Source organism: Leptodactylus fuscus, chromosome 6 (genome assembly GCF_031893055.1).
Source record: "Leptodactylus fuscus isolate aLepFus1 chromosome 6, aLepFus1.hap2, whole genome shotgun sequence".
Taxonomy (NCBI): Eukaryota; Metazoa; Chordata; class Amphibia; order Anura; family Leptodactylidae; genus Leptodactylus; species Leptodactylus fuscus.
This window is the reverse complement of record NC_134270.1, coordinates 29135330-29148311: the sequence shown is the minus strand read 5'-3', so window position 1 is coordinate 29148311 and position 12982 is coordinate 29135330. Positions and strand designations below refer to the sequence as shown.

General features: G+C 44.1%; 1 protein-coding gene across 2 annotated transcripts in view; it reads right to left on the bottom strand.

The window, feature by feature from the left end:
- RERE (arginine-glutamic acid dipeptide repeats) overlaps nucleotides 1-12982 on the bottom strand; it is a 234945-nt gene that overhangs the window by 49810 nt on the left and 172153 nt on the right. For both annotated transcript variants that reach the window (XM_075279651.1, XM_075279653.1), the window contains exons 4-6: nucleotides 8408-8513; nucleotides 5694-5790; nucleotides 2135-2239 (exon numbers count right to left, since the gene is read on the bottom strand). In XM_075279651.1, coding sequence (XP_075135752.1) covers nucleotides 2135-2239; nucleotides 5694-5790; nucleotides 8408-8513 — 308 coding nt within the window. The remainder of the gene's footprint in view (nucleotides 1-2134; nucleotides 2240-5693; nucleotides 5791-8407; nucleotides 8514-12982) is intronic.

Genomic DNA, 12982 nt, shown 5'->3' with positions numbered 1-12982 from the left:
TACAGGATGGTGTTGGTATCAGGGGATCCAGGAATAAAATAAAATCAGAAGAAAAAAAATAGGCTGACGGATGATAAATGTCACCTCGGTCAGACGGACAAGTCACTCCTTATTTGAGCCACCAGACAAGCAGGTCCCTGCGGGGAGAAGCTCAGATGACTTCACTGCTGCAGTGTTTCAGTGTAATACATAAGGGCAGAGCTACCAATAGTCTAACCTTACACCTCCTATTAGTTGGCTTCACTTACCCCTAAAAAAAAATGCACCAAAATGTGACACCTGGTGCCGCAACTCAGACTGTATCCACCTTCTACTAAGCAAAATCCCTTGACTGACTCTTACAATTAAAAAGTGGCTGAAACACTTGACAAGTGTTACAAGGCACGTAAGATGGAAACTTTGGTGTAAATTATGCCACAGCTGTGTCCACGATATAGTCCTATACAGCGCTTTGCAAAAGTTTTAGACAGGTGGGGGAAAAAAATTCTGCACAGTAAGAATGCTTTAAGAAATAAAAGGGTTAAGCGTTCATTTTTGGTCATTAACAATATGAAGTGCATGAAGTCCTATCAATATTTGGTGTGACCGCCCCTTAAAATAGGGAGAGTCCTGAAAGTGATGATATGGCCCCCACAGAAATAGCCTTGATCTCATCATCATCCAGTCTGTCTGGTGTTACATGAAGAGCCAGAAGGATTGGAGCAGGCCGACATCAGCAGAAGATCTGGGCTTAGTTCTCCAAGATGGCGGGAACAACCTCCCGGTCGAGTTCCTGCAAATACGGTCTTCAATTACCAAGAAGAACTGCTGGAAGGCAAACAGCGGCCACTCAGTATTATAAGTAGACCTTCCCTTATCTCAGGAGACGGCAGCACTACATGACCCAGAACATCACAGAACTTTACTTTCTACTGACAAGGAGCCTCAAGAAAGCAGCACAAGGATCTTCTCGCCTCTGTGTTCAGCTCTATCACATAAGAGACGCCAACAACAGCCGATGGACCCCGCTGACTTATAATAAGGTCTCCATGGGTTCCCTCACGGTGTCTGCTTTATAGGACAGAATCTTCTGATGCAGATGTGAACTGCATGTAAAACATATAGTCCAGAAACAGAGTATATATATAAACCCACTTTGGCACACCCCATTACACAGATCCTTCAGAAGAGGACTTTCATTTTCTTATTTCCCAATCGTTCTCGTGCTTACAAATAGAAACGATGGCACAAAATCCAGCCTTACAAGGGAGTGACCACACAATAAAGATGCCAAATTCCATCTATAAATCTATCTTCACAATGATGCCAACAAGACTGAGCCAGCCGGAGCAAAGACCTGATATTTTCGGGCTGGCATGTTAAAGACATTGAAAATTCCTGCAGAGCGATGGGTCCAACTTCGGCCTTTTATGTAGGTACAGGACACTAAACGCAAATCCGGTTTATGCAGTATATATGAATGTAAGACTGCGTTTGGCCGTCCATATTGCATCTCCATATGCAATCTCTATTCAACCTAACACAAGCTCCCGAAGTCAATGGTTGTCACTTTGAACAAGAGACTTTTTGGTTTCTCCATAGCCTTAGAGTATATGAATTGAACAGTGAAACATTCAGGGAGGTCGCGTCACCAGGTAAACAAGACCTGGCTGTCAATGCAAGCAATAAAGGGTTAATATTCCACTAGGCAGGAAGAAAAAGGAAGGTCGCTTGGACTTGTAGGGAGGTCATATTAATGTAAGGACAAAATGCCGCAATAGCCAAGGGGAGTTCCTTCTGTATATGCTGCCATACTTCATAACATATGCACGTATACACAGGGTGGGTACACGGCCCAACCGCGACCTATTAAGCCCGACATCGGCCAAGCACGTAAAAGCGAAGTGGCGTTAATCTTCATTCCCAGTACTATATTCATTGGCATGTCATTAATTCTTCCTGTGAATGACATAAGGAGTCCGTATTGCCAAGAACGCCATAAAAAATGTCACGTAATGACATTTAACTCCTACTCGGCTCTGTAGCCAAATGGACAGAATACGAGCTTCCTTCTCCAGCATGAATCATAGTGTGCAAAACGGCAAATGTGGAAAGAGAAGAGAGTGTGGACAACGCCCAAGAAAGGAGAACCTACCTGGTCTCTGGATTGTACCCCAGGATGTAGAAGAACGAGTCTATCCTGGCTTTAAATTCCCGAGCAGCAAAGATGTCTGAGAAATGGGAGATGTTGCACTTGCCCCTGTAAGAAAAAATATATTATATGGTCAGAGTTTTAGCTTACATCAGCTTTAGATCTACATGGAATACTACAATAGGACACAAAATAAATAGCTAATGTAAGTTTACTACAGGAATCCTCCGCACCATGCCATATAATTCTCCGCCGACCTCTCAGCAGAACACAGGTTAGTCAAGGGGCAGAGTCTGCTGAAGGGTTGGCAAGGCTATAAATGGAAACTGATATGTCCCTGAAGCCCTTCTCATTGCTATTACAGCCTACTTATGCGGTTTAGGCAATTCACTTGTGCTAGCTCTAATAATGTCAAGCCTGCCTTGGAGGCAATGTTATCAGGAGCGGTGCAGAATTATTCCAAAAAAAGCAGGGCCGAGGAGTCAGAAGGACAACCCAGTGACCCCTTATATTTCACAGCCCCACTCCGACTCCCTCCGTCATGTCAGTTAGAAGCCGTAAACTAGTCATTGCTTCTTAGGAAAGCAAATATGCAATTATACAATATCAATAACTGTATAATATAATAAAGAAAAATTATTTTATAATTGGAATCAGCAACTTAACTTCTTTACCCGACTCCACAGTCATGTTCAAAAGTTGTGTGCAAAGCACTTCAGTTTTTGTAATTGGTGAGGGGTTCCCAGTGATAACATCCACAAAAATACCCCCTTACTCTCTCTAAAACCCCTTTAAGAACCAGACAAGTAGACTTAAAGGGATCCTATCACTCAGACATGATTTTTTCCTAAGTACCACGTAGGACTAGCCTTAGGAAAGGCTATTCGTCTCCTACCTTTCGTCGTCCTCTCCACGCTGCCGTTCGCCTACAATCCCGGTTCTTGTTGGTATGCTTGTTAAAAAAAAGGCCGCTTGCACAGTATTGGAAGAGGCCATTTCCCGTGGCCTGTGGACATGCACAGTCTGCTCTGCCCAAGGCCTTAGCAGTTACAAGCCACTGCCGGAAGAAGAGGCTGAAGATGACGCTGCTGAAGAAGAGGAGGCGGTGCTGGAGAGAGTTCTCTCACGGCATTGGGAACGCCCCCAGTGCTGTCTGAGTTCTGGGGCCCGCCCCCAGTGCTGCAAGAAAGCTCATTAGCATACCAACAATAACCGGGATTGTAGGCAAACAGCAGCGCGGAGAAGACGACGAAAGGTAGGAGATGAATAGCCTTTCTTAAGGCTATTCCGACGTGGTACTTAGAAAAAATTATGTCTGAGTGATAGGATCCCTTTAAATAAACCAGTACATTTTTACTATTCTATGGGAAAAAGCATTTACTTAGGACGAATTCAGACTGCAGCAATGCATCTCTATTCACACGGGAGTTTTTATGAAGGCTGATTTTGAGGCGGAATCTGCCTCAAAAAAACACCTCCCATTCATTTCAATGGGAGTCAGTAGTAGTTTTTTTTCCCTCTAGACTATTTTTTCACTTAGGCTGGGTTCACACAGGGTTTTTTGGTCTGGAAACTGAAGTGGAGGCTGCCTCAGTTTCTGAACCAAAAAATAGGAAGCTTGATGCCGATGCAGTGCACTGGTTTTTGTTGCCTTTTTTGACATGGTTTTGCAAAAACTGCTAGGGTTTTTTTTTTTTTTTTCATTTAAAAGAGAAGTTTCCAGATCCATACAGTGTGCTGGAGCAAATATGTGTCAAAAAATGCGCCAAAAAACGCATCATATAAAAAAACCAAACAAAAAAAAAACAAAAAAAACCAAACAAACAACTGTTTCCTAATTCTTGAAGCAGACTTTTTTCAGCTTGCAAAAAACTGTGTGAACATACCCTTAGACAGCTAGGGTATAAGGTTGCTAGTGTGACTTCAGACCCCAGGGTCTGAATTTAGCTTTACTTTGCAAAATTACAAGCTATCTTAGGTAAAGTGAAAAAAAAAACGGAAAAGATTGCCACAAAGTGCCGGCCACCGGCGAATGCCCCCAGAATTATTCTCGCTGTGTAAAATTCAGTCGAGCTATTAATTTGGGGCAAAGTACAAGCCATTAAATGCGGCTTTACCTCCTGCTCTACAAACAGCGCATGACATTACCAGAGCTGCGTGCTCTCAGGAAGCGAACTATCTGAAGCCTGACAAGTATTTCCGCCAGCCAAGTAAAGCTGGCTTTTGTACATTAGCCCGCACTGCTGGAATTTGCAGCATTTGTGTAGACGCTGCTGTAAGTGAAAGGAGAAGATTAGCCCCTCTCCGGTATCCAGGGCTCCCGACGCCCCCAGCACAAGTTGGAGCTAATTTGCCTTGAAATCAGCAGCTCTGGTTATGTGGCTCCGAACAAAGCAAATGTCTCCAGATGGTTTTATTTAAGCGCCATCTGAGCATTATTATCAAGCAGATTACTTGGTTTCACGTTCCGCCGGCGTCCATACCGCAGACCGCCAAGTGCAAAGCTCTGCCAGGAAAACAATTTCAGCTTCACCTCTTTTCACTCCGGTTTGATATTGACCAGGTCCCTTTCATAAACTTTCCACTTCCCCATAAAGCCAATGAACGTGACTGAAGATACGTTTTGTAACCTGTACGACACGAGGACGGTTACATAGGTGGATCAAAGAACAGCCATGGCATTGAATTGCAGAATACACATTGGGCTTGCTAGGATCCAGATACAAGTTACTAAATAATAAAAGTGAGGTTATGTCCTTCTAGATCTCCTCCTGAATCACTTCTATATGTAGATAATACATACAGAAGTGATCATTTAGAGTCTACCAACACCAGAATCACTTCTAAACCACACAGACACTGTTGTAGGGCAGGTTATAGTGAGCGAACCTTGTGTCATATGAGCTGCTCGGTGGGGCCAAACCTGAAAAAACACCTATTGCCTTCCATAGCCAAAGCAGAAAGACTGATGCTAGGTTAGTGTCGGCCTATCCATTACCTTGGTCTGACGGAGGACCAGAACAATGGATAGGTGGGCTGATACAACAGCACCCACATACAAAGCCCGACAGACCCTACTGACTATAATGTAATGTGTTGGGTGCACCCATCAGCTCATCTGCATATACTGTAGTGTGTTCACTAAATAGCTAACCGGTCCTGGTCACGGGTTGTAAAGAGGTGTCAGAAGTGGTGGTAGACTCCCTTCAAGGCTTCCTCTGCATACTCACTCCCTGTCACTGAGTATAAAAGCTGCAAATGTGTCCCTGATTTGCCCGTGACAGGAAAACCACAATCGTGAGTGCACAATGCATGTAATGTATACAATGTCATGGCCTTTGACCAGTCTATATGGAGTGTGTGTGTGTTCTTCCGTCTGTTTCCTCCAGGTGTTATGGCTTCTTCTCTTGCTCTAACACTAAGCCTAGGATAAATAATCCAGACAGATGACATATGTATGACGGCACAGCACATACTTTCCACAGGGGGGGGGGGGACCTCCAGTAATCTGTATCTGGAGGGAAAATATGTTGTATAGCGCACACGAAGAGTCAGCGCTTACCTGAGAGCAGCGGCATGGTACGTGTCCACATAATCCGAGATGAAGAGTTCTCTGTTCCGAATTACTGGGTCTGTGATCACCAGCTCTCGGCCAGAATCTAGGGGGCATAAAGGGAGGTGAAAGAGAGATCAGTAAGCTGCAAATAAACCAAAATCAAGTTGTATCAAATAATACGATCAAAGGGGACAAAAATAAAAAATGGGGGGTCAGGCGGGCACTGCAATCCAGAATTAAGAGTTACACAACTGCAAAGCTTCACTACGTTCCTAATGGGATAAATGACTTCTATACACATGGCGGCTTAAATAGATAATTAAATTATAGATCTCTATGTCCAATAAAGTTATTAAAGTCAGGTGATGAAAAGTCTGCTTCCTGCAGGCGCCACTAGGGGGAGTGTGAACATCAGAAGGTAAAGACACCATAGGCAGTAAGGATATATTCACACAGCGGAAACCAAATTCCACATGTTAACTTTCTGCGCGGCTAGCCGTCCATTCCGCTCTTCATTAGGCCCGAATTAATGGGCCTAATCAGGAGGGAGTCTTGCCGCGGACGCTGCGACGGTCTCAGCCACAGAATCAACGGGAAGAAGGGCTATCAAAATCCACCAGCAAAGAACTCTGTGTGAACTAGCCCTAAGATCTCCCGCCAGGTAGCTCAAGGTAATTGTATTAACATTATATGCAGACCTGAAGCTTCACAAAAAATATATATTAAGCTTCTAGTGCTATATAGAGAAATGATGAAGTCCGTGCACAATGCTGGAACTAAAAAAAAAATATTGTTTTAAAAAAAATGGACATTCATTATAGGGTGAACCCTTCCACACAAAGTATACATATCTAAGCTAACCTGCCTGCTGACTGCACCCGGCAACTATAGGGAACAAAATATATAGTGCAATACATCGGACTATACAATCTCTATGCGGTAAGGCTCTGCGGTCCCTCTAGTGGTGACTGTAGGTAGCTAGCCTGTTATCTCAGAAATGCAGCAAGTCCCAACACTTTTTCCCTTTTTTCCCCCTCTGATCTGGATTTGTTTCATATTACATTTAACATACATTTAATATACAACAGTGATTGCTGCGGCCTCTGAACTACTTACCAAGCACAGCGCCATGTATTGTATAGTGGCTGTGTTTGGTATTGCAGCTCCGTTTATTTGAAAGGGACTGAGCTACAACATGACTGTGACCAATGGACATGATGTGAGTGGCCTGACAAGAGGAAGTGTAGTTCAGTATTCCTATTACTACACTGTCCCAATAGCTCACGTCTTCCCTTCTCACTTACTGGTATCTGGCTGCGAGACCACTGGCTGGAGCAGCAGTCTCCCACCTAAGTCCTGTCTACAGTACATAGAAAGATAACTAAGAATGCCTGAACAGCCTCAGCAGGAGATTTACCCCAGTGCTGTCCGCTGTCAGGATCATGCAGGAGATGCTGTAGATCGGCAGAGAGGGCCTCCTTACTTTTGGTTTACTAATATCATCCATTTTTGATTTAGTGTGCCTTTAATAAAATTTTCCAGCCCTACAACCTTGATGACCTATCCTTTGTTTAGGATGGCCGACCAGTAGGGGTCAGCGCCATGGACCTTAATGATCAGATCTCTACAAAGCCTGATGCATTCAGGTGAGCATTGTGGTCTCTGCACTGAAAACCAAGCCCGGCACTGCACATTATACAGCGGCTGTACTTATGTAGCCGAAATGTGTTCAAGCTAAAGTGTCACTAGGGGGTACTGCTGTTACTTGAAATAGCGGATTGTGTGGGGTATGGGGTACCCGGTGTTGGACCACCATTGGTTTTTGATTGATGAACTATGCAATGGGTCTCCAATTGAAGACCGGGTTGAGATTAAACTAAGTTGTTTTTTTTGTTTTTTTTTTGAGCCAAAGCCATAAGTGGACTTAGCAGAAGGAAGACACACAAAGCCTTTCTTTATACTTCTAATTCATTCTCAAGACGCTCTTGTTGCAAAACCTGCAAGACGCAACTTTTCTGCAAAGTGGCCACAGCCTAAGACATGAAATGATCTCATCACATCTAGTAGACCGATTATGGACAGACATGTTAGGTCTCATGTACAAAACCATTAGAGACGAAAAGTGGAGGCGAGGCATGTGGTACCCAATCAGATGACATCTTACTATCCAACCAACCAGATTGGACGTTACTGGCAAATATTTACAGGTTAAAACTTATTCCCGATTACACTTACAAAGCGCGAACCGCCCACCGGATCTATGCCCTGTACTGTAGGATCCCTCTCAATACAATTTTAGGGAAACTAAACGAATCACTTTTAGAGGGGGCGTAGTGGGAAAAATCGTGATTTTTTTCACCCCCGCCCCTCCGATTTATAAATACTTACCGTACTATAGCAGCTAATTTTGCTTTCGCCTGGTAGCGAGGTGATGGTAGGGGAAAAAACCTGTCTAGCAACTCTCCAGTGTGCGTGTTCTCTCATTACCTTACTTAAGAATTAATTACTAAATGTATTCACTAAACATCCCATTAACTACTGATTAATCATCAATTTCACAAAACCGCCAGAACGAAAACAATTAATGGCGCACGCACTCATGTGCTGGGGAGAATTCTGCAAAAATATACACTTTCTAGTGGTAAGGCCTAGACAATAGATGTAAAAAGGGGACGAGGCAGAATATATAGGGGCAGGACCTAACGCAATCCGGAAATTACCGTTCTCATTGTGCCGATCTTGAACCAAGTGCTGGTAGACGGAGTCCGGGACCTCAGACTGGCGGTAATACCACTTAACGTTCATCAGAAGATGGTCTCGCTTACTCTGTAATAGACACACAAAAAAAGAACATTTTAGACTCTTCCAATGTTAAAATAACTGGGATTTCCATTGTAAAATTGGAGTTAAAACAACTAGAGAGATTAGACCTATAATCATATTCAGCTAAAGGGTCACATGACTTGGACTCTTACTGACAAGATGAAGCCAAATAAGGTCACGTCGCTGTAAGAGCGGGGTTTTATGTTTCTGTATTTATGACCCACCCCTCGGTTCAGCATATGATGCCCAGCTGATGGCTCTGGCACAGTCAAATAAACGCCCTGAAGGCTGCTCTATAAAAGATGATTTGCAATTCTCTTTGTACAGAGGTCGCAGCGGTGCTGATCAATGAGAGCATCAACAAGCAGAACATGTACTCTTCAATGCAATTAAAATGTCTCCAAATGATCCATAAAAATCCCAACATAAAAAAGCCGGCGAATGCCCGATGCACAGACCGCGCAAGGAAGTTTGTAAGGTGGCGATTAGACAAGCAGAAGGGGGGACAAGTCATAAGAGGCGTCAACAGGGTCTATTCTCTAACTGAATACATATTTTTCTGGCTATAATCTCAAGGAATTCACTTCTTACTTTGACTAACAAAGCAGACGTTTCGAAGGAATCAATAAGGGAAACATTGGTCACTCTCAGGTGCAAGTTCCATGGCCGGAGACTAATTCTTCTCTGTGTCAGACAGTTCTCTAGACACTTAGGTTAAAGTCTATAAGACAACAAATCACGGTGTCCTGCTCCTACGTCACACTTAGTGATAGTGAATGTGGTTGTGCCGGGACCCGCGAGGTCTGCAGACATCCAATCTCGATACGTTTCTGCACAACTGTGGACATCGCTAGTTGTAGTCTGTGATATGTGGCAGTCAGAAGTCATGTGTATTGAGACTTGGGCATGGTGAACCATTCAAGAGCAGACAGGCCAGAATTAAGAGGCTCCGGAGCACCAAGGGGGGCATCCCATGTGCCAAAATAAAAGTCAAAGTGTCACGTAGATTTCAGAAATAAATCACGCCAGTTTTCCGGTATGAGTTACAGTAAGACTGTCACTGCTCTGGGCCTACATTATCAAAAGTGGCAAGCAGGACGGAAAATTTTTGTGCAAATGGCCGTAAGCAAAAAAGGCAATGCTTTTATGCAAATTTTAATAAATTTCCCCCTGGCCTTATTATGTGACCACTGCAATTAACGTGTAGATTTGGAGCGACATAAGCACATCTATACAGTGTGGGGATTGCATAAACCCTGGGACAGGCCCAGTTTTCCAAGATTGTTTCTCCAAATATAGGACAGTGGACAAGTCTAGAGAAAGAATATGGAACAATCTGCGATTTATAGGGACAGGTTGTGGAGAGATAAGTGGCCGCCAGAGAACTGTGGTGCTGCTGATCTCCAGGGGAACAATAGGATTGGACCGGTAACATCTAGGCCCATCCAGCCCATGTTGGAGCGTCGTCTGTCAGCCCCCACACAGGTCACATTGTCACTGGGCAATGATACTAAGAGTTAATCTAAGATTGAGTCATCCATAAGAGCAATTTCAGCTTAAAGAAAAACTAAAAAAAATAATCCTTCTGCCATTTTCCAAAAGGAGTTAAATCCAGGCTTGCCCCGGACTGTAATAAAGTCATGACACGGGCGCAGAGCGGCGCTGCCCGCAGAGCGCGGACAAACTCCTTTTGTTTGCACAGTCTTTGTCTGCCTGAAACTCTCCAAGTCTGGAACGCAGGAGAAAGTCGTCATGAAAAGCCAATGGATTTCTCCCATATTCCAAAAACTGCAGGAAGTTTAGAAAGGCCTAAAGGGAAATTAACATTCCTTCACAGTGAGGCAAACCGCGCCGTGTTTATTTTCATTTCTTCTATGCAAACGCTAACTTTTTTTTTTTTTTTACAAGTTGTAAGCCTGCACGAACATTTAATCCCACATATCGCATAGTTGTGGCTTCCAAGAGGTGAAAGAGGGAGAAGGGGCTGGAAAGAGGAGAAAAAAAATGATATGTACTGGTTTATCACAGCATGCAATGACAAGGATGGCCAGCTGGTGGCAGCATTGTGCCAAATACTAAAGCACCCGTCTGTCCCAGCAGCTTCTGCTCTGCCTATCAGCACCTCTATGTGTCTATTAGGATTATTATATTACAGAAATATATAGTATCATTAAAACGGAGAAATCCCAGCAGCCAGTCAGCCAATGCGACAGGAAAATTGCTATTGGCATCAAACTTTTTAGTGCCCCTGCATAGAAACCAATCGTCTCTGCTGTGGACGGATCACCGGCCTGCTATCCTTGCACCTTTCCCGTATTGTGGACGCGGCGTGTGAAAATGACAGGGAAAAAGGGATTTCTATAGGCTTCAGCCATATAGTGTGAGAAAGGTGAGCAGTGTGTGCAGGAGGGGCCACTGATGGACATGGCAGGGGCCAGTGAGGGCTAACAAAGTCTATTAACCTCTAAACTGAGGGCAAAGACAGTGCGCCCCAAAATCAGAAAGCAACGAATCCCTTTACTATATCCATACAAGACTGATACACACACACTATACACCTTTAATACAATTCCACTTAACCCCATGTACACCCACTGACCAGCCGATTGTGCATGTGACATTATACAAGATAGTCATATCGGTGAGGCCTGTGTACGTCTTTCAGGACTGTGGCTCGGTGTTTAGGGTCTGAGCAAGGACATCATCTGCTAGGAGACTGTATGTTGTTCTCCCAATATCAGTGCGGGTTTCCTACGGGTACTCCAGTTTCTTCCCACAAGCCAAAAATATTCTGATAGTCATTTTACAGAAGGTGAATTCATCTAACCCTCATGGGGGTTGGGGATGAGCACCTGTATGGCCGCCACTAACCCCCCTAACTCCACAACGCCCCCTGCACTTCCAGTCCCTTGTGTGAGAAACGGCATTACAAATGTTTGTCATTCATACAAAATAATATGAATTGTGTCATAAAATTACAAGACGTCTCATGGGAAACAACTCAAGGTCTCCCATTAAAAAAAAAAAAAATTAAATTTGTCTATAAATTTTGGGGCCAAGGATCCCTGTGGGCAATGTACATACACGGCGTCACCCTTCTCCTCCATAGATGTAATAAGACGGCTCGGAAATCTCTGCAGCACCAGCCTAAGAAACGCACCATAGTAATGAATCTTATGGATATACCTCTAGGCAAATGCTGTCATACATGATGGCAGATCAGGAAATGGAGCACCGAATTGTTATTAGCTACAGGCAGGGCGGGCAACCATCAAACACAACATTAGAGCCAGCCTCCTGTCGGCAAGCATTTGTCACGGAAATTATACGTATTGATGGTAGAAACCTCGGCTGTGCGACTGCGGCCTCTCAGGGCTAAAGACATGTAGACTGGTGAACGAGACATCATATCCATGGCCTAACACCATCACTATGTTCATGGGGTAAAACCTAAACATTAACCCTACAAAGTCTTCTATAGGGACTTATAAAAGAGGACGTCTTATAGGCCAATGTGTCATACTGTATAATGGTAACACATACATATCTATCCATATGTACTAGTATACTATAACCTGCACTACAATGTATGTAAACTAGTTACTGGTAATCGGTCTCTGTAGCGCCCCCTATTGGGGCTAGCGACTCTATAACGCAATGTCCGACCCCTTAAAGGGAGTCTACCATCACCAAATCTGCTGTGAAACAACTTCTATTCTGTTGTAGGGTCAGTGGGTGACATAGCAAAGGGAACTTTTTGGTGTCAAAATGTGAGAAACTCGACTTTTAATCCATTTGTGAATTATCTGTTTGGTGAACTCGGGGCGGGCCATATCTGCTGAATAACAGACTTATTTTTTGTGATTGCAACAATTTTGCTGTCTATGGGACGTTAGTCTTATTCTATTAGGGGCAGCAATAGGCGACCAACATAAAAGGAGACAGTGCTCCGGCAGGGGTGACTCCGCCCCCAGTGCACCTAACAAGTCACTTCCATATGGAATAAAAGTTGAATTTCTTAGAAGTAAGATTACATACAGACACAAGAAATGTAAGATCGCTATGCCGCCAACTGGCCCTACAACACTGGTTTAGATGTGATTTTGGGTGGTGGGAGACTTCCTTTAACAGAACCTTCTTATCCTTAAAGGGATTCTATTTTCAGAGCAGATTTGCACATGCCCGCGGACACAAGAAAAATGGCCGCTTACACAGTAAGTAAACAGCCATTTTCTTGTGACCTGTGGCCTCTGCCCAAGGCCTAGAAGTTTGACCCCAAGCACCGGAAGATGACGCGCAGAGAGGCCGCTCCTGAAGAAGATGGAGGCGGCACTGGAGATTTCTCTCGCAGCATTGGGGACGCCCCCAGTGCTGTGAGAGAACTCATTTGCATACAGACGAAAACCGGGATTTCTACTGAACGGCGGCGCGGAGAAGGCATCTAAAGGTAGGAGAAGAATAGCCTTTCTTAG